The sequence below is a fragment of the Pungitius pungitius genome, chromosome 12 (genome assembly GCF_949316345.1).
Source record: "Pungitius pungitius chromosome 12, fPunPun2.1, whole genome shotgun sequence".
Lineage (NCBI taxonomy): Eukaryota > Metazoa > Chordata > Actinopteri > Perciformes > Gasterosteidae > Pungitius > Pungitius pungitius.
The window spans coordinates 18821955-18842890 of NC_084911.1; the positions used below are offsets into that span (position 1 = coordinate 18821955).

The 20936-nt window shown below is 44.9% G+C and overlaps 3 protein-coding genes across 6 annotated transcripts; 2 read left to right on the forward strand and 1 right to left on the reverse strand.

The window, feature by feature from the left end:
* The first annotated feature begins 6834 nt into the window (after window positions 1-6834).
* cnn1b (calponin 1, basic, smooth muscle, b) lies at window positions 6835-13841 on the forward strand. The gene is made up of 7 exons (XM_037477188.2): window positions 6835-7117; window positions 10051-10172; window positions 10292-10358; window positions 10463-10600; window positions 10785-10901; window positions 11438-11584; window positions 11710-13841. The coding sequence occupies exons 1-7, from the start codon at window positions 7058-7060 to the stop codon at window positions 11950-11952; spliced, it is 894 nt and encodes a 297-aa protein (XP_037333085.1). The 5' UTR covers window positions 6835-7057; the 3' UTR covers window positions 11953-13841.
* Window positions 13715-15529, reverse strand: elof1 (elongation factor 1). 3 transcript variants are annotated; one of them, XR_005120629.2, is made up of 5 exons: window positions 15464-15529; window positions 14767-14898; window positions 14619-14689; window positions 14263-14474; window positions 13715-14038 (listed from the first exon to the last, which is right to left on the reverse strand). XR_005120629.2 is itself a non-coding variant. In XM_037477189.2 (4 exons), the coding sequence occupies exons 2-4, from the start codon at window positions 14880-14882 to the stop codon at window positions 14410-14412; spliced, it is 252 nt and encodes an 83-aa protein (XP_037333086.1). In that variant the 5' UTR covers window positions 14883-14898; window positions 15464-15529; the 3' UTR covers window positions 13715-14409. The 3 variants fall into 3 exon arrangements, 2 of the variants coding, with proteins under 2 accessions (XP_037333086.1, XP_037333087.1); XM_037477189.2 differs by having other exon boundaries at window positions 13715-14474; XM_037477190.2 differs by lacking the exon at window positions 15464-15529 and adding an exon at window positions 15387-15453 and having other exon boundaries at window positions 13715-14474.
* Window positions 15530-17747: 2218 nt separating this feature from the next.
* tmem205 (transmembrane protein 205) lies at window positions 17748-20129 on the forward strand. Of its 2 annotated transcripts, none has more exons than XM_037477515.2 (4): window positions 17748-17998; window positions 18639-18747; window positions 19089-19252; window positions 19340-20129. In XM_037477515.2, exons 2-4 carry the CDS (start codon window positions 18648-18650, stop codon window positions 19640-19642), a joined length of 567 nt encoding a protein of 188 aa, XP_037333412.2. In that variant the 5' UTR covers window positions 17748-17998; window positions 18639-18647; the 3' UTR covers window positions 19643-20129. The 2 variants fall into 2 exon arrangements, with proteins under 2 accessions (XP_037333412.2, XP_037333411.2); XM_037477514.2 differs by having other exon boundaries at window positions 17752-17988.
* The last annotated feature ends 807 nt before the right edge of the window (window positions 20130-20936 follow it).

The window sequence follows — 20936 nt, forward strand, 5'->3', positions numbered from 1 at the left end:
TTCCAGTGTTTTAAGTCTGTTTTGTTTTTAGTTTTTTTAATGTGCATATTAAAAAACGCAGACAGACCGGTGGGTTGAAACGCTTTACGTCACATAGTGGAATGCGCTAGTAGCGGCTAACGTGGCGTCACTCGAGCAAAGCTGAGGAACAGGCTGTAGCTTTTTTTCTTCCTGACGCGTGTAGTCTGTCGATGTCTAAAAGCGGTGGCGGTCCCCTTTGATCCCTTATCGGTGGCTTGATACTGGCCTGAGAATTGTCACTGGAACTATAAAGCACACCCCCTGTGTTTCTATCGCCGCAGAGGAGGGGCTGCAGTATCTTGTGCCTTTTTTCTTTCCTCTTTCAGCATGACTCTAATGTAAGACCCTGTGATTTACCCCCTGTACTCTACATGTATGCTCTTTGTATATGTTTTTATAATATGCCTGCACAACCATTAATCCGGCCAAGTATTATAATCCAAAGCTGATCTCTTTCTTGGGGAGTTTTGATGTGTTGATTTCCGAGAACAGGGGTGTGCCTCTGAATGTCGTTGGGGTGGGGGGTGGCGGGCAGTGATGTCCTTTCTCTTTGACTTTGAAATACACACAGGCGGTCGAACAGCAGCGGCAGACGTCCCTAAACTCAAAGCTGTGAATAGTAAAAAAAATAAAATAAAAAGAACCCCTTTGACTCTGGTGTGGGAGGTGTCCTGAGGCCGTGTGCGTCCTGCACAGCGCCCTCAGACCCCCGGGCCCCACCCTCAGCATGCAGGCAGCAAACTGGACAAACAGTGTTTTTCTTTTCTTTTTGTATTTGTCAGGGTTTTCTACAGAGTTTATTTCAAGACCTGATATATTTGTGTGTCTGTGTGGGGGGGGGGCAGGGAATGAACTAATGAAGAGGCTGCTATTGTGAGACCACGCTCTGTATTGTATCAGGTTAGAACAACCACAATGCCTTTTTTTCTTTAGGGAGGCCGACGTTCATTATATCCTAGAATGAATATATGTAAGTGTGTGTGTCTATATACATACTGTGTATATCTATATCTATATCTATAGATATAGATATTCTATACAGACCTGTGTTCTACATCTGTGAGCAGGTATTGAAGCCAGGTGCACGCTGTACTGATTGAAACCTGTGGTCGTGTCTCATTGGGGTGAGCGGGCTCCTTTCCTCCCGTAGGTGTATTGTAACAGAGCTGCATCAGAATCTGGTACTCACAGTGTGTATTTACTCCGTCCATCTTCTCGAGGTCTCACACGGTACTTTCCCAACCACTGTCCACTTCTTCGGCCCACTGCTGTTCTTGGATCTGTGAATTCCGGTTTGAATCGAGGTGATGAGTGCAAGCAATCACAGACGAACTGATGGCAAATTACTTTTTGATTTTTCTTCTTTTGAATGACTTGCCGGTGTGGCTTCTGTCGTGTGCCCCCCCCCACCCCCCCCCACTCTCTCCTGTTTTTTTTGTTTTTATTTTGTCTTTTAACTCAATGCAATTTCTTGTTACGATCAGTCTTTTTTTCTTGTTTGTCATTTTCTCTGGAGATTTTAAATGTGAAACCGCCTACACTACAGGCCTTTTTGTCTGAGCATTACCTGGTGTCTCGGATCCTTGTCGTCTGCAGTGACCACTACTAATGTAATCGTAGTGCTGAAAGCTGAGACTTACTTGAACGTGTTGCTCTTCAATAAAGTTTGAAGGCAAAAGGAAACGGTTTCCTGGCTCTTTCCTTTCGACCCTACAGGTGAATGTTTACACGTTCCACGCCAGCCTCGGTTTTCATTTCACTTTGGCTCCAATTCATCACATTCCTCTGTTTTGTGTTTTTTTGAGCAGTGCCTCCGGCGTGGGGGAATAATCCATCACATTTCTGTGATGAGCAAAGCCAAGGCCGGCTACTGCTAGTTGGCACCGCATCGCTCCATGTTTTTCCTCTTGTGTGATTATTTATTAACAGTGTGTGTGTGTGTGTGTGTGTGTGTGTGTGTGTGTGTGTGTTGGGAGGCTGCGCCTGAGGAGCTTTACCAAACATGGTCACATAACAGAGACTCAATGAACGGTTCCTCCTGCACACATTCGCGGTTGTGGGCTTTCTGCTCGACTTCACTCCCCCACATGGACGGGGGGGAACGAACATCATCACCTGCACGTCGTGCCGACACAGAACACACCTGTGTGTTGCAAAAGCACACCGCCTGTCGTCACGATTGGCCGTGTGTGTGTGTGTGTGTGTGTGTGCGCTTGGCTCATCCTCCGGCTGCTGTTTAGCTTCCCTCAGCTGTGCCTCTCAGGCATTTCGACTTAATGAATCCGCTGCATTGAGCAAGTTTTAGTCATGTTGTTTTTTTTAAGTTGATTTTAGGGATGTTGCTACTTCAGGAGGAAGAATATTTCCAGCCTTGGGGAAACAAAAACATACCAAAAAATCAACATTCCAGTCTTTGGAGAAGCTATAAACACAGCCGATTTTAGTAAGTACTTAAAGTCTTGGCCAGAGTCGATCGTTGCACATTTTGAACCAGTTTGTTAACAGGCACCACTTAACTGTTAGCAGATTCCTCAGCCAAAGATGCCACAGGTTTGGGAGTGAGGGCCGCGCCGCCGCAGCGGAAAGCGCCGCCGGTTTCCGTGACAACCGCTGAGGGTGGCGACCTCTGAGGTGGCATGGATCGGAGGCCGGAGAGGGCTCTAGCACATGATCCCAGGGTCTGAACTGCAAAACACGAAGAAAATGTTCGTGCGCTGAAACAAACTGAAGTGGAGGAGCCAGAAAACGTTGAACCCTCGGTTTAAGTTTGAGAGCCGAAGGGAGTTCAAACATCTATTGAAGCGTAAGCGATGAATTGAGCTGTAAATATGGGCCACTGAAGGTACAACAGCAGTTGTGGGAGCTTGAAGAGTTCAGGAAGATTCATTTCATTCAACATTTGGTTAAAAGATGCCATTGAGTTATTGAAGAGTTGACTTCTGAAAGGATGATTGATAGATAATATAGTGATGATGTAACCAGTGACCCGAAAAGTGCTGAAAGGGTTGGAAGAGGGCTGTGATGAATGAATCAAAAGCCAGTTCACATTGACATCTACCGCTGTCCGCTCCTCTTTAGGGGGGGGACTTAATTTGATGGCGTTTAAAGAAGACGTTCAAACAGGAGCTCATGGACTTGTAAACATGAGCATGTATCGTTGAAGCGCGCGGATTTATGGACCAAACCCAGCTTTGTTTGAAGCTTCCTGTGCGACTGAAGCAACAGGTTGGAATTATGATGCCATGAACCGAGCCTTCGTGACTCCCCCGAGCTGCACAGCATCGTGAGGCCTTCTACCATAAATAGCCAGACGGAGTCAGTGTGAGGAGAGAGGAGAGGGGAGGGGGGGGGGGGGGCTTACTGTAGAAATGCCCTTCTAAATTCTTCTGAAACTGCGATAATCCCCGTCTCCATCTGCCCCCCCCCCCCTCTCCCTCCCCGTCTGTGTTTTTGTTACTTCCTAAAGGTCCTGAAGCTTTTTCTGTCTGCACCCAGTCAAATGTCATGACTCATAATTTGTCCTCAACCTCTGAATCAGCCCTGTGCAGTGAGCTCGTCCTCCTCCCGTCAAAAGAGAAGCAAATTGGAGACCATCAGGCGGTCCAGCTGCTCGCTGGTTGGCGACGCTCTATCACCGCGGCAACGTCGTCCGGACCAAGCCCCCTGGAAAGGTACCCTCGTGAAACACCGACGGCTGGTTAAAGTAAACACACTGTAGATGCAGGGTCCCTCAAAACGAGGCCCATTTACTCCTCAGCTACCATCCACATGACGCTTTGCAGCGCCATGAGCGTGTCCAGAAGTCGCCTAATGGCCAAGTGTCAGATGAGCTTGTGGCCAACGTAAACAGCAGATCCCACCGCGCAGTAAATATCTGATTTTCAGTGCCAGGGATTCCTCCTCCTGCACAAGAGACGTTACATCTGTAATCCGGAGTCGACCCCAGGCCCCGCCCCGCTCCCATCATGCCCAAATAAAGTGTCCAAATTCCATGAGTGTGGCTCTTCTCCCCTCCGTGAGATGTTTACAGGACCCTCGCTTAGTGTGTGTGTGTGTGTGTGTGTGTGTGTGTGTGTGTGTGTGTGTGTGTGAGACACTGCAAAGCTTTTTGATGATTTAAAAAAAAAATGTTGTCTTTATATTCGGGCTGTCCATGGAAGTCTGCTGTGCTTTGATAAAATACTTTTTTCCTACTACATAGCAGTGGTATGAGTACCGGAGGTTACACAGTGAACAAGGTCTATTAAGGTGTGGCTGTATTTCTTTAATTGCACTTTACCTTCATTATGGGCTGGTTGGTGCGCTGAGGTCATCGGGGACGTAAAAGACTAAAAAATGCTTTGCAACAGCATCCACTGCAACATGCTTTTCCACTCAAGCGCTTTTATCTCTCCCAGTTCAACTGGTTTCACCACTCGCACAACAGCCGACACACTTCGAGTGTCCCTGGTTCGCTTCAACTGAAATCTCACTCGCCGTCAACATTTCAACCTCCGCGGCGTGTTGGGCCCGTAGTCCTTCGGGTGTCAATCAGCTTCTCGCCGCGCTGAGTGGTCAGCTGACCCGCGTGCCGGCTGACACTTGGACTCCAAACAGCTCCCCGGCGCCTGAGCTGAAAACGCCTCGCGTTGTTTGCAATTCGACGCTCCGCTCAAAACGCTTTCAGTCCCTTTTCGTCCCTTCGGCGTCACTCGAACTACTCGCGATGTTCACCAGCAAGTCCTGAACCCCGAGGTCACAAGAGGGTGGATTAGATGAATGAATGAATGAATAAATTAACTTTGAGTTAGTGAAAACGCTTCAACTTTACTCAGAAAATGTAGCCGCATCTTTTATGTTCCTTCTCTTTCCTTATTTTTCTGTCCATTTTTACTTTGCACATTGATATACATCTGATGGAGATACATACCAAATTTGTTTTGTATAATATAATAGATTTAAAAAAGATATTTGGTCCAGGAATTACAAAACCTACCACCAGATACTGAGGCGCCTTATTGCTGAACAATAAGGAGTGTAAACCCTCTGTGTCAACCTATTAGTTCCTTAACATAGCAGTCAAATATCATAAATATATATTTTTTACATTACAGGTAAAACGAAACAGGTTGAAATATTTCATTTGTCCTGCAGGAATGTTGAAGTGAGGTCTGTTTTTATTCCCTTTGCCAACCGCACAGTAAAGCACGACACACTGTGCACATGGCGTCGGGGGGGGTCAGTGCGAGTTGCTCATGCAGGCCGTCACTGACTGACTGTTTCTCTCCCTTGACCTTTCACCTCACATCGCCACGCCCACGCCACATACATGGATCCCTCCTCTCTCCATCGATGGCCTTTCTGGAGCGCTCCTCTCCGGCATGAAGGCAATGTGTCTGGAAGTGACACGCACACACCAAAAAAAAAAAAAAAAGTAAAAGCAAGGGTTGACTCATGCCCCCCCCGCCCCCCCCCCCCCTCTCTCTCTGTACCCCCCAGCCCCTGACACTCCTTTCCACTCCACAGACCCCCCTGAATCTGCTGCATTCCTTTCCTTGTCATCCGCCTGCCTGTTGGGGGAGAGGGAAGCGACTCACTGAAGTAAAACAGGAAAACCACCTCATTGAGTTACGTCAGGCGCTCCACAGTAGCTCTAAATACATGTTCATGTATGTGTGGATGTATTTCTGTTATATGAAATGAAAAACAGGATTTGAGGATTGAGGATTGAGACGTACGTCCCAGCAGGTGCTCACATCGCTCATCACAACATCATCATCGCGACATCGTTCAGTTTACTGTTAAAAATGGATTAGTCCTCAATCTCTTTATGTTACTAACGAATGTAGTGGCTTAATTGTGAATTTCAAATAAAGAGACATCAAATCCTAGTGCATTTAAAGTGTGTGTGTGTGTGAGTAACACACTGCTTGGCTGACAAATTGTGAAATTACACATGAAAGATACTTAGTGCTAATCTTTAGTGTGGAACATTGATTTAGCAGCTGTCGTGGGGCTGTCGTCCCACAATGTTCCCCGGCAGACGGAGGATGAACTGTATGGTGAAATTTCCATTTGGACCTTTTGGTCCACGTTGGCTTGAATGTGATGATTGAAACAATAATTTGATACGTTCGAAGGCTCCGCTTTCAACAGCTTTTAAACAAAGTGCTGCCGCCGCTGTTTCCAGGGTCTACAAAGAAGTGTAGACATGGTTGCTAAGTCCCTGTGGTCATCACCGGGGTTTCAACTTATACAGTTACGTTTGAAATGTCACAATCTAGCTTCACAAAACTGGACTCATCTCTCCGACTTGATTGAAAGCCGTGATATAAGACGTGATCTGACATGCAAAAACACCACATTTTAGATACGCACAGTTCAGAAATAACACAACACCAACCGTGAGCTCAAAGCACTGATTAGCCCAACACACTAATCAAAATTATCTTAAATATTATTGTTTCATCCCAATATTACAATTTAGAACAATAGTGTTTTTATATGCTGCTTTGTTAAATCCTATTCAATGTGATTATATTTATGACATTATTATGGTAGTGTAATACAGTGAGTGGTAATAAGGACCGTGCTCTTGTTGTCAGCTGACAATGACAGAGCCACAGCAAAGTGCATCTGAACGGGCGGCCCGAGTGAAGATGGAAAAAATGACATTGATTAAATCTAATACCCGAGCGGTGACATCACATCCCACACACCCTCTGCCCCTCCCCCTTTCCCCCAAAACAGAGGAGGCTGAGCGCCGATTGGACGGCGGCCGCGGGCCAATCAGAGAGCGCACACATGGGAAGAGGTTAAAAAAGATCCAGAAAAGTGTCGGAAAGTTGTCTCCAAAGCCCCACGAGCAGGTCCCGAGCTCTCGCGACGAACGCGTTATTGTTTTGTTCTGATTTTAAAGAAAAATACACACGGAATTGTTCGGAACTTTTTTTTTTCTTCATTTTTCTGTGTCTTCCCCCCCCCCCTCAACCGCCACGGACGGAGAGTTGTAAACCCGCGTCTCCATTTTTAAAGCGCCTCCTCACGAGACCACACGATGACGACACACTTCAGGAGCGGACCGGCCTTCGGTCTTTCTGCCGAGGTCAAGAGCAAGGTGGGTTCACCTGTGTGTGTGTGTGTGTGTGTGTGTCACACGTTCGTTATGTACCGAATAGAGACGCACCTCTAGCATTGAGCCCCCAGGTAACGTTGGGGTCAAGGGTCAAAAGGGGAAACCAGGGTGATGACGCACACTGTCAACTCTCTATGAAACTATTTTAACATCTCGACGTCGTGTTCATAAACCTAAAGATGATGCGGGGGGGGGGGGGGGTCGTGGGCAAACTGCTGCTGCTGCTAGTTTGTAGCGAAGTCCTTATATGGAGATGGAATGAAAGCTTTGATATGCGCGTGTCGTAGACCTGTTGTCCTCGAGCAGGTTGGAAAGGACAAAAACCTGCAGAGAGGCGTTTAAACCGATGTGATGTATCAGTCAGGGAGGGAGAGAGATTCATCCATAAAGGGACACCACGTTGGCTTCTATGAATGAATACGTCCATGTGTGAGTGAGCGACATGGCTCAATAACGGAAGACCCAAGTACACCTAGTTGTGCCACAATGTGCACATGTCCGTGTTAAATTGGGACATTTCATAATGTAACATTGCATGCATGACGATGAAAAGCGGCGTTTTGATGTTGACAGGAGTCGAAGTTGAGCCAATTCAAACTGCATGCGTTTATAAAATGTCCCATCATCTGTAGGACGAAGCGTCCCACGTTTATCTGCAGTCCCCCGCTGCACGGTGCCAAGCCTTATTTCCCAGCATTCCTGGTGTCACCGTCCTGACAGGAGGTGTTAATACAGCTGTTGTCAGTATAAAGCCGTTCTTTTCTGCCCAGTGACACTGGGGTGAGTCAGAGCTGCCGACAGTCCGCTCAGGATGACAAAGGTCAGCGTGTAAGCGCTCCTACTCCCAGATCATCATCATCATCATCATCATCATCACTATTGTCCTGGCGGGATGTCGTCTGGACCCTGAATAGTGCCGTCTCTCTTCTGGCCTTCAGTCACACACACACACACACACAGAGGAGGACTAGACTCTGTGAAACACACATTCCTCTCATTACTGCTATTCAGCACTCAGGTTTTTTTGTCCCGCCGCTGTAGCCTTTTTTCTTTTTTTTTTTCTCCCTATTTTCGAGTCAATTTATACACGCACGCACGCAGCAGTGTTTTGTGTAGAGCAAACAATGGGAATTGAAGGTTTCCTTTGGGTTACACTGGCATGGTACGTTCCAGCACACGAAGAGGACACTCCACGGGTACGTCGGCGTGATCTCGTAGCCTTTTAAGGACTCACCGGGCGCTGCTAGCCCAACGTGTCTTTTCTCTAAACAGTTTACACCGCAGTCCAGAATGACAGAACGCAGGTGGAGACACCATGTCAGTGGGACCGTGTCTTTGTTTGTGTATGGGGGGGGGGTTTCTGTATTATCGCTTTCAAACAGATCTGCCAACATGGTGATATGCAAGAGTTCCAGTGACCTTTACATTCGGAGATGAATTAATAATCCATAAACGCACCAGTGCTTTCATGAGTCTGATAGAGGAAATCTCACTTCATTTATTACCTCCATTTATGGTTTCAAGTCTTCTTCAATACAGCAAGATGTTTGTTTAGTAAATGATGGGTCATCTGGAGTAGAACCATAGTGCAGGTATGGCCAGCAGCTCATGGTGGCTAATGCTATCTAATCTATGCTACCTTTTGATGGGCATCCCTGTGTTACAGACAATGATTGACATTACTGAGGAAGTTGACGGCGTTGCGAGTATTCACCCTGATAATCAACTACGACCACTGTAAAGATCCACAAGTAGCCGCTGCACTGAAGTACAACTTTGAGGTACTTTAGCAGTACCATCAACACAGATTAGACCACCTCTGTGCCGTTTACAGAAGAAGCAGATCGAGTTATTGTTGTTGGACTGTTTTAACCGAGTAGTTTTCTGTTTTCGTGAGCTCAGAAAACGAGCTGCTCTGCCTGCGGCCCCCCGCACCACAACAACAACAACAACAACAACAACAAGATGACGGCCCGGTCGATCCTTTCCTATCGAACCCCTTTGTCTGAGCACTCTCCTTGCTGTAAAAGGGCAGAATGTGGAAAACCCAGTGGGAGAGAGGGAAAAAGAGTGAGAGGGAAATGTGAGCCGGGTCGATTGGAGAGGGTGGAGTGCTTTCTGGGGGGGGGGGGTTGCTGCGATCCCTGAATGAATGTCTTTTTTTATAGGGTGAGACTCCCAAAGACGACCCAGATTAAGAGTGTGTCTCTTGTGAGATAAGTGGGTGAAATGAGTGTTTATTTGGGTTCCTGCAGACGTGACACAAAAGAAGCATTGAAACGTGTTTATATACAAATCCATCTCCTTCACTGTGTCTTATTAAAGACTTCTACATTGTGATGGCCACGACGCTATTTCATCACCCCTCCATTGAATTTCCATTGAAAAATGTATTTTTCTCAATCATCATTAAAAAGGGTTACAACATTTTATTTCTGCAAAGATTTGTTACACTATTTAGAGGGAAAATTGATACTGCTTTTCCAATTGTTAAATCCTTCTAATCCGAATTAGCTGCACCCTGTAAGTCTTTTTTTTTTTCTAACTTAGACAAATACTAGAATAAAACTATATGTAGACCAATATTCATATTGTGTTCCAATAAAGCTTGGTTCTTATATTCTATATAGTTGGTAATGAATTACTTAAAGGAAACTTGTAAATTACGTCAAAACGATGTAAATGTTACTATTCAAATAAAACATTTGAATAATATGGAATGGCAACAATCTTTTAAAGGACACATTTCACTGATAACAGTTAATAGTTTAAAATTGGGTAACGTACATTTTTTGGAGATTCATCGGTTTTTATTTACTCAAGCTGTTTGCTTCTGTTTTGAAAGAAAGCTAACCATTAAAAACAAAAACCCAACCTCCGGTCTGACCTCTGACCTCTGTCCCATCTCCTCTCAGCTGGCAGGGAAGTACGACCACCAGAAGGAGGAGGAGCTGAGGCTGTGGATTGAGGAGGTGACGGGCAAACGGGTCGGGGAAAGCTTCATGGAGAGTCTGAAGGACGGGGTCCTGTTGTGCGAGTAAGTGGACGCGATGCTTTTAGCATTGAAACCAAGTTCACATTATAAAACTTTTTGAATTGTTGTTGTTATTGCAACATAAAAATTTAACTTACTTGAACTTTTCGTCCTCTTTGTAGACTCATTAATGTCCTTCAGCCGGGTTCTGTGAGGAAGATCAGCACCTCCACTCAAAACTGGCACCAGGTGAGGCAGCATTCTGCATCGGTGCACATCTACTCAGAACTTTGCCACAAAACCTGCTCTTCCCAACTGGCTCTGTGTGTGTGTTTTTTTCTTTTTTCCCTCAGCTGGAAAACATCGGAAATTTTGTTCGCGCAATCACAGAGTTCGGCCTGAGGCCAGATGACATCTTTGAGGCCAACGATCTATTTGAGAACGTCAACCACACTCAAGTCCAGAGCACGCTCATCGCTCTGGCTGGGATGGTGAGGACACACACACACACACACACACACACACACACACTTCTGAAGTTTGCTGAATGGGAGAATCCGTGGCTTTGACCACCTTGGTGTAGGACTACAAAATGGCGACGGCAGAGGAACAATAAAAAGAAATATGGGTACGAAGAACGGTCTCTTATCACCACCACTTTCCCTTCTCTCTCAGGCCAAGTCCAAAGGTTTCCACTCCAAGTACGACTTGGGAGTAAAGTACGCCGAGAAACAGCAGCGGCGCTTCGCTCCGGAGAAGCTCAAGGAGGGACGCAACATCATCGGCCTGCAGGTCAGAGCGGCGTAAACGAATGAACCGGCCCTTTGTGTGGCTGCAAAAAGCATCCAGAGATGCTCTTTGAGATGCTCTTGTGTTGTACTCGCTGCTGGACTTGATTTGAATATATCTTCTTCCCAAAACCATCTTATTGAATCTAATCCAACCTGCCCTCCATGTGGAATAAAACCCACATTTCACTATTCAGCTCCGTTCCACTTTCTAGTAAAGTGCTTTTCTTTCTAGGGGTTCTTTTTTCGCAGTGGAACCTGTTCCTGAAGTCTGCATTTCACTCTGAGGGAATACCCACAGCTCATGTGACGTTAAACACACACAAGATGGGACATAAAAACATGTGACGTCGAGTAAAGCGCATCCCCCCCCCCCCCCAAAAAGGCACATAACATAATGAAAGGTTGTCACGGTGGCGTGATGTTGGCGTTTGTGTGAACGCCCTCACAGACGCTCTGACTCCACCAGATGAAGGCTCGGGGTTTGAGGCCTTACACATTGGGTTCTTTCAACTCTCTGCCTTTCGCTTTCTCTCCTAGATGGGCACCAACAAGCTCGCTAGCCAAAAGGGCATGACCTCTTACGGCACACGCCGCCACCTGTACGATTCCAAGATGGCCACTGACGGCCACGTAGACCAATCCACCATCAGCCTACAGATGGGCACCAACAAGGGAGCCAGCCAGGTGAGGACACACTGAGTTCCAAGTTGATTCCAACGATGGTGCTGTTAAAGTAGCCGTCATTAAAGAAGAAACACGCAATGTAACAGGTTGCGATGCGTCTGCCCCCCCCCCCCCCCCAACTACAGGCCGGTATGACCGCCCCGGGGACCAGGAGGCACATCTTCGATAAGAAGCTGGAGCTGGAGAACTGTGACAGCACCACCATCTCCCTGCAGATGGGCACCAACAAGGTGGCGTCGCAGCAGGGCATGACCTCCTACGGCCTGCCGCGCCAGGTCTACGACAACAAGTACTGCACCAACCCCACCGAGGCCCCCTGCGACAACGGGGGCGAGGCCGACTTCGATGGCTACCAGTACTCTGACTGAGAGGACCACAGCAACCCCCCCCCCCCCCCCCCCCCCCAGCCCCCAACTCTTTGCTTAACTTCAGACAACCAAAAGCAGTTGTCTTTGTGACGAAAAAATCCCACCAGACTGTTATTTAAGGTCCCTTTCTAAAGTAGCTTTTACTCTAATGGATTTATTATGTTTCTCTTTGTGGGAGTAAAAGGCAAAAAAGAGAAGATATAGTGTTTGCACCAACCTTACTTTTAAGATTTCATGCAGCGGACAACTCTCTCTGTCGGCTAAAAATCCCCTTTAAAACCTTCTGATATTTATAAAGAAAAAATGTTTTTGCTATATTCTTTTTTTTTACTTTAATTACAGAATTATTTTTTCGACACCCCCCCTTCCCTTTGAATAAAGTTTGAACGGTAACAAGGCAGAATGTAAAGGTCCCCTGGCAGTGGAACCAGGGGCCGCGTTGGTGCAATTGACACTTTTTCACCCGTCCAGAACCGGTGGTCCACGTCTACGTGAGCGCGCCGCGGCCCCTCGGGACCACGCAGGAGCTCCGGGGGAGGGGTCCACGGACTGAGCCGAGGGCCGGTAATTGTTTTTGTCGTATTCGGGCAGCCTGAGAATCACCCACCTCGCCATCTTTCTCCCTCGTCTCATGGGCTCATTCACGCGGCTTTGTGTCGATTGTAAGGAAGCGTTGAGGGGAAAAGAGTAGAGGCTTTTGATCCGAAGTACAGGAGGTACTTGAAGGTGTTGTGATTAATAGTTGAGTGAGTCATTTAGTAGGTTCAAATCAGAGGTACTTTGGGTATTTCCACTTGATGCTACTTGCGTGATTTTTTTTTTTCTTTTTTAATTTGTACGTTTTTATTCCACTTATTTGTCAGTTATAGTAATTAAAATGTTACAATGAGGTTATAGTAGTAGTACAATAAAGGGTATAACACCCACAATGTATTCTTGAGGTATTGTGACGATTCATTCCTGAAATTGAAATTCTAAATCAATATTCTTTTTTTTTGACATGGTATTTTTACACAGTTGCAGCCAGAGATTGAGAGTGATTATTTCTTTAAATATAGCAGACATTTGAAAACGTTTACATGAAAAGCGGTATTGTGGTATTTTAGCAATGACTGTATGATATTCTCAAGTAAAATATCATCAGGACATCATCCTGTACCTAACTCTTCATCGGCCTTGGTGCGAACTGAACCGTGCCAAATATCCAGACCAGTGTGGTTTTTGAAATGTCCTGCATCCAACAGTTTAACCCAGCGAATGCTTTGAATGTAATGTGGGTGGAGGGTCGGCCCGGAGCTCAACCCATTGGACGGCAGTAATGTGCATTCATTCAGCACAAAGAGGGGTCTCCGGCCCCTGGAGTGCCATCGCAACCTCTGCATTTCTTAGTTATTGCCCCCAGTTACTGTTTGAATTAGGTGTGAAAATAAGCCCCCGGTTTGTGATCGTGTGCTGAGTGGGCCTGGGGTCGTGTCGCAGAGCAGAGCGCCATCTAGTGGAGGTAAAGCACATGTACACTTACTGTATTTTTATCTAAAGGAAACATTCCCTTTATTCAAATGTAGTTTTTTGTCCACTTTGAGATCCAGGATCTCGTGTTGAGTGATGCATGGTAACATTTCACTTTAATTTGTTTGCTTTGATTCAACATTGTTCAAACTTTGCATCTTTGCTAACCTCCTTGAATTTTTAAAATTTGATTTCTATACACTTTCACGAAACATGACATTGTGCAATAAAAAAAAAACACTTGAAAAAAAAATATGGTTCTGATTTGATTTTCTTATTGGTTAAAAATACACATTACATGTGAAATACACACAAGTGACATTGCATGATTGTGATTTTTAAAAAGGAAAATAAATAAACTAGCATTATTATTAAAAAAACAAATTTTAGTGCATTTGAGACTGGGTTAAAATCTAAAAAGCTACCGCTAAAAAAGTAACACTATATCGTCTAATAATTACAACAATCTGAAAACAACGGTCATATTCACTTCATTAACAAACACAAAGAATAACAACATGAACATAATGTGTTTTACACTCATGGAAATTCCAGTACGGTGACGAGACTTTTTAGTCTGGGAAAGAAAAAGAGACAACGTCGTGATCTAATCAATTAAAAGTAATAAAATGGTTTCATAATGGGACAAGTACGGACATATAAAAATCATTTACACAGAGAACCGCGACGTAGACCAAACAACATGCTGACTCTGGCCCAGCCAGAGGAGCGTGTCGTGCTCATCCATCCACACTGGGAAAAAAAGGTTAACTGACCAGCACGTCAAGTAAAAACAAATACCTGTACGCTTCCATTGGCTTTGAAAGATTTTGCTGCATTGTGCTTGCTGAACAGGGCTGGATTTAATGGGCCGCTCACAAGTGGGGGGGGGGGGGAAATGTAAGTGAACTGAGTTGGGATCGGGGCAAAGGTCACGGGGGAACACGACTATTGATTTGCCGTTTCACAGGCATCGATCCAATCACTGTAAACATCCACTGGCTCAGACAGATCTGATGGAAATCGGGTTAAGGGACATTCCATAAGAATAAAAAAGACTCACAACTCGCTCATTGGCTTTTAGACCTGACTTTCATGCAATACTATACTTACTATAGAGAATTTAATTCCACAAACAATTGGTCTAAAAAGGATACAGGTAATTGGAGTCTGGAACTCCTCCAAGCAAACGCTGCATGATATGATTCCTGTGTTGCGGGTTCGTTCCCTGGAGAACCGTTAAGTACTTTAGTTATATGGATCATGGTGCATTTCTTCATCTTGTTCCGTTTTGCGTTTACCTACATTTTGACGTCGCAGGATTTCTCGTGGTTACAAAACGGGCAGGTGAACTGGACGTCCAGGTTGCCCGTCATCTTTTTCTTTGGAGGTGGCTTTCTCTTTGACTTCCTGCGCCCCATTTGTGATGTTGTGTAACTGTAAATAAGAAGAGGATATGTAGAATAATACTTTGGTGCTGGTTTTCTTCTAAACAATAGAAGTATAGCCTTTTCTTGGGCTAGTCCCTACACTAGCAGCCGTTATGGTAGAAATAACGTTAGTAATAGCTGGTTATAGGGCAGTCATTCACAAACCATTGTTAACCAGTAATGGCTGCTTACCTGGATCAAAAGCAGATAACATTCAAATTACTGGACCAAACCGAACAAACCTGCAAATAACATTTCATCTATCCCTCGTGAATAATACCTCACCATTCAATATATATATATATGTATAAATAAAACTCTGAATAATGTTATCTTACAGCCAATTTATCCGTCTTACATCACGTCAAACAGGGTCAGAAAAACACCAAATAGCTACAGCTAGCCAGCTAACGCGCTAACAGATGCTATCCTGTGGGCAAAGACTGAAAGAGACGCGAATACATCTTTTAATAAGCACATTTCAGAGCAAAATACCAAAGTGCAGTGCGTGGTTTGTGTCTTATGGGTTGTATCGTTTCGCATTTGCGTAATCGTGTGACTGTCTCACTTACCAAAGGGATGTCAGCAGCGGAGGATGCTGGGTGGATTCAACTTCATCCGGGTACTGCGCCTCTGTAGGGCCGCCACCGATTGGTTAGCCGGGAATTTGAGCGGCTTGTGATTGGACGAGGGGTGAAGACTGACCGTGTTGTGTGTCCAATAGCAGATCCCGGATTCTGAATTTAACTCCCCTCTGTTGATTTTTCAAACGTGACGTCCTTCAAATAATATGACGATGACGTCAAGTGTTACACGGTGTGTAAAGGTATTTGTCAGTAAATACCTGCGACCATCAGCAGCAGGAACCTCTGTTGCATGTCAACAATTTATTAATTATCTAAATCTCCACCACACATGGATCTAATTGTTGACTGATGCTGCCTTATGGTCTGTTTGACATAAATACAAAGAGAAAACCACACTGGACACTGTCAGTTCATGGCGATAAGTTTATCTTTATCTCGGCTCCTCCGTTACATGAATGCATGAAGCGACTATTTGATTATATGTTACATTTAATCATACATACACTGTGTCCTGCCTTATCTTCTCAGTCTGTATTTTATTCCTCCAACTTTCCGGCAGCTCTTCTGGGTAAATCCACTGTTAATTTACAGCAATTTATCACAGTGTGGGTTAAATCAATGTAGAATTTTAATTTATTGCAGTTTGTTGCACTGCAATAAATTCTGGCTTCCCAAAATCACAGAGATTACGAGAGTATTTTGTCATGTTCATTGAATTGTGTGTTATTTTGTTTTCTCATTTATAGCTCTTGCTCCTGAAACTTCTGAAATCAATGATGATCAGCTAATGCATGATATAAAGAGTGGAAAAATGCTTCACTGGAAATTTTCACATCACAATAAAAAGCTTACAGGCAAATCAGAAAATTAGTCCAGAAGATGTCTTTTTGGCTCTGGTACACAAGTGATGACTTGAATAATTCTGACTGGGGAATAAGTCACAACACTTAAGATGCAGATGGACTCAACCATGTGAAGCCTGACAAGTTAAATTCAATTCAGAAAATTTAGATTTTTTTTATATTGAAGTGTTTATTACACCATATACAGATGATGTTTTTTGTATCACATTCGATAGATCAGAGGTATATTCATTAGTTAATTAATCACAACAATAATGTTGTTTTAAAAGCAATGAGAAATGATGGCCATTGCCTTTGGAACATTTTAGCTGGTTTTGTTCTTATTGTTTCCCTTAACAGGAAACTGGTTTGCAAAACAAGATTATGTTCTTGGTCAGGCAAAAACAGACTTTACATTACCAACTCTAGACATGGGAGAAGTGATTTCCTGTGACTGGTCTACTTTCTGTTTCCACAGTCAAAACTAAACATGGAGAAGCAGCATTACTTTTTAGTTTTTTAACTTTGTTTTTTAAATCTTTTGATGGGGCCTGTACATTTGGTGCAAGTTTAAACAGTGGCTGTCATCAATGCATGGAACATAAAGAAGAGACCAAGTGAAACTGGAGCCCCACATGGCAGAATGTAGTGTGGCCGACACTATCCTCTCCAGAACCGGACCAGCACCTCCATGCAAAAGGCCTGATGTGAGAACAGATGGCATTGATCACTTCCAAACATGGGAAACCAGATACACTTATTACATTACATTACATGTCATTTAGCGGACACTTTTATCCAAAGCAACTTACAACGAGTGCATTTCAACCGTAGCGATACAAACTCGGACGAACAAGTAACAAGAAAGTACAATTTTCCTCAAATAATTAGTTTCAAAACATGTTATAGATAAGTGCCATTATAAGTACAATTTAAGTGCGTGTCAAAAGCCGTGCAGAAATACCTTGTATGATTAAGACAGAAATGTTGTCATTGTCAGTGTGTAAGTGGATCTCAGTGAACACCTTAACAATAGCAGTTTCAGTAATGTATATATGCATTTATAGATTAGTCTTCAAACGTAATGTGTAGTAATACAATATATGTATTACTATTAGGGCCGGGACTTTAGCGCGTTAATTACGATTAATTAATTACAATGTGAATTAAGATGAATTAATTACACAAAAAATAACACATTTTTTACTTATTTTTTGCACCGCGGAACGTTTCTCACTGGATGAGTTTCGGAGGACCGATTATACTGGAGCACCAACTAGCGTTCATGACTTCAGACAACAACAAGTCCCGGCCCTAATTACTATTATTGATTACATTATTAAAAATAATAACAATCAAAATATTTTATTCATCGTTTGAAATTGTAAGGCAATAGAGAGAGGTTTCTCCTCCTGGTCGACTTCCACAGCTGGGATGGGAAGTGCACGTGATTAAAGCAACAACAAATCGATGAATGGATGTGAAGCAATTCAAAAAATGTTTCAAAGAATTCCATTGGTCCGGCTAACGTCAAGGGGCGGGGCTTGTTGACATGACGGTCTGACAGCGTCTGAACCCTGGGCTGAACCTTGGATCACACGGAGGTTGTGACTCGTTGGCGTTTGACGTTGCTGAATACCGTCACCGACAGAGGACGAGGAACGACAGGTGAGTGCAGGTGTGTGAGAGACTCAGAGGGACACGACTGTACGTCTCACCGTGACACGCTCACCTCCGACGGCATAAAACTCGCGACATAATTAGCCCGGAAGCTAACGCCTGTTAGCCTGTGGCAGTGTGAGCTGTGGCTGAGAGGGGACGTAGGTTTAATGTCATTTAATCAATCTGCCGTTGTCACCACGTGCAAATGAGGCCAGCGATGGGTGTGGAGATGTGAATGTCGTTGTCAGTGGGTTCCGAGACGTGTTTTTCCCCGCGCTGCCTTATCTCGTTCTGGGGACTTATCAGGTTTGCAAGTGTGGAGCAGGACGCAGTTATCTCCGTGGCCCCGGTGGGGTGCGCGCGTGATCCTGTCATATAACTACTATTTACTTAATGAAGTTTAAGAAGTCCGCAACAGTAAATGTAAACGCCCAAATAAATAAGTTTTCTGTTAAGGGAGTTTTTTCATATAAGTTTAACTCTGACGTTGACCTCTGACCCTCAAGCACGTGTGACCTCACTGGGAACTTTTTGCCTAACAGAAGGCGTATATATTTTTTCACTTATTTGTACTAGTACAGTACTGAGATCTGTGGTATCCCAATGAGGTGGGGGGGGTGTAGGCTCAATGTGTATTTATCATGTGTATTTTGCAGAGTGACACCATGGCAACAGAGGGCGAGCCCGCGGACTTGGTCAAAGTGCTTCACCTTCTGGTGCTCTCTTTCTCCTGGGGTATGCAGGTCTGGGTCTCCTTCATAGCAGGTGAGGCCCCCCCCCCCCCGAAGAGATGGGCCTCTCACAAGGCTTTTTCAACCTGATCACTTCAGAGTTATCAACACACTGTATGATCATTTATGGGCATGAGCTCAATCATTTGCCCGTTTTTATAAAACACATTGTTTTGTTGTATGATATTTAAGTTTAAAAAAAATAAAATTATTTGATCAATATATCTTTGCCATAGAATAGTCATAAAACAGCAACATTATGACTCTTCGCCACTTTCTCCGGTAAAATGTATGGATCCAACAGAAGTAGTCATGGCGACAGGCTTTCACAGGGCACTTTGGTTCCTGACTGGGATCTCCATGCGTGTGCTGCAGGTTTTGCGTTGGTGCGGCAGGTCAGTCGGCACACCTTTGGCCTGGTGCAGAGCAAGCTCTTCCCTGTGTACTTCTCCTGTCTGCTGGGTGGCAACGTCGTCAGCCTGGCCGTGTACGCCATGTACCACCCCAAGGTCCTGCTGGTCTGGCAGGAAAGTGTGCAGGTCAGACATCACAGGCGCACACAAGTCTCTAGCTACTTCCTTGAATCACGTAGGCATGCAAATTGTCGGCGTCTTCCTGTTTCGCAGATGCTGCTGTACTTCGTGGCGCTGCTCGCGGCTGGCTTGAACGCCAGGTGGTTGGGCCCGGCGGCCACCGCGGTGATGTTCCAGATGAGGGAGGTGGAGAAGGAGCATGGCCTGGGGGAGCAGATCGGCCTGGGCAGCCAGAAGGAGGAGTACGCTAAGCTCAGGGAGCAGGACCCCAAGTACAGGGCGTGCAAGGGCACGTTCGCCCGCTACCACGGCCTGTCCAGCCTCTGCAACCTGATCGGGTTCATCTGCACCACGGCTAACCTGATCTACACAGCTTTGAATTTATCCACCATTTAGAGAGGGGTGTGTGTACCCAATGTCAATCGGAGACTTTGCTGTCTCACATTTCATGTATTTTGATGCTTTTTTTACCATTTGGTTTTATTGCTTGTCATGATAATAATATAACAAATGTTATCCCAAAAAAAGAAGCCCCTTCAAATGTGTACACGGCGCGTCAGGAATTGTGCTGGACCAGCAGGGGGCGATGTTTGGAAGCAGGTGCTTTCATTAGCTGAGCTCAGCATAGAAGTGCAGTAGCAGTTCACAAACTTTTTGTGAGCCCCCCTATGATAGTGTAGAAACACGATACCGCCCCAAACTCGTTTAATAATTGTATTTGGTGCCTTTTTTTATTTTATTTTGTTGTGTGTGTGTGTGTGTGTTGGTGATGAAGTTGGTGCGCCCCCCACTTTGGGCACCACTAAATTAGAGCCTTTTTTATTTGTAAAAGTGTGTATCCATATATTTTGATGACCATAAATGTTAATTTTATCACCTTGTGTGTTTGGGATATTATTGTGCCATTGATTTAGTTGCACCCTGTACGACATGTTGGTCTTGTCGGGGTCGTTCTGCTCTGAAACCAAGCATTCAAAAAACAAAACCTTGATGAGAGAACCCGGAGACAAGCAGACCGCGTCGGGATTTGAAATAGGAAAGGTTTTAATTCAATTACCGGTGACGCACAGCAGGTCTGTGGGAGGCCCAGCCTTGAATGCGGAGTAGGTGCTCTGCTGGCCAGCTGCAGGCTGAGAGAGCCGCTGTTCTCTTTGCAACATCATCAGCACTGATGGCTTATATGCAGGCCTTTCAATGTAAGAGCCCGGCACTAAAAGCAAAATGTTCATTCATCCAGGCATCTGCGACTAATAACCATTTAGTGTGATTTATTTTCCTTCCGTCCTGCTTTATAAAGAGAACATGAGGAACACACATAATTACCCCTGAGGGCAGTTTGTTTCACTTTGCTGACATTGTGCAACAGCTTATTGTCCTTTTTGTAGAATGTACAAGGAAGTTTCTGTCACAAATAGATGTTTTGAAACGCTTTAACAACAAGTCCCCGACGCCAGTGGCATCAGGAAATAAAGTCAACGCTGTTTAACCAAAGAACAAGTTTATCCACTCATACCTTCAAGGCATGACCTGGGGGAGGTAAAGTGAAAAGGCTTGAGACGTTGCAGCGCTGCAGAACTCTCAAGGTATCTGTGCCGTATGGCCATATGGAGGTTCTGCCGTAACAGTGCGAGAACATGCACGCTGTTAAAGAATTCCCTGCACTGCGCCTGTGAGCAAAGTAAAACATGAG

What these genes read in the sequence shown, in the direction of transcription:
- cnn1b (XM_037477188.2), top strand. Translation starts at nt 7,058, where the DNA reads ATGACGACACACTTCAGGAGCGGACCGGCCTTCGGTCTTTCTGCCGAG. An exon ending in TCATCGCTCTGGCTGGGATG is followed by an intron (nt 10,601 to 10,784) that starts GTGAGGACACAC and finishes CTTCTCTCTCAG; the next exon opens with GCCAAGTCCAAAGGTTTCCA. An exon ending in GCAACATCATCGGCCTGCAG is followed by an intron (nt 10,902 to 11,437) that starts GTCAGAGCGGCG and finishes TTTCTCTCCTAG; the next exon opens with ATGGGCACCAACAAGCTCGC.
- elof1 (XM_037477189.2), bottom strand. Translation starts at nt 14,882, where the DNA reads ATGGGGCGCAGGAAGTCAAAGAGAAAGCCACCTCCAAAGAAAAAGATG. An exon ending in AAATCCTGCGACGTCAAAAT is followed by an intron (nt 14,690 to 14,766) that starts GTAGGTAAACGC and finishes ACGGTTCTCCAG; the next exon opens with GGAACGAACCCGCAACACAG. An exon ending in GTTCCAGACTCCAATTACCT is followed by an intron (nt 14,475 to 14,618) that starts GTATCCTTTTTA and finishes GATTTCCATCAG; the next exon opens with ATCTGTCTGAGCCAGTGGAT.
- tmem205 (XM_037477515.2), top strand. Translation starts at nt 18,648, where the DNA reads ATGGCAACAGAGGGCGAGCCCGCGGACTTGGTCAAAGTGCTTCACCTT. An exon ending in CTGGGTCTCCTTCATAGCAG is followed by an intron (nt 18,748 to 19,088) that starts GTGAGGCCCCCC and finishes CGTGTGCTGCAG; the next exon opens with GTTTTGCGTTGGTGCGGCAG. An exon ending in TCTGGCAGGAAAGTGTGCAG is followed by an intron (nt 19,253 to 19,339) that starts GTCAGACATCAC and finishes CCTGTTTCGCAG; the next exon opens with ATGCTGCTGTACTTCGTGGC.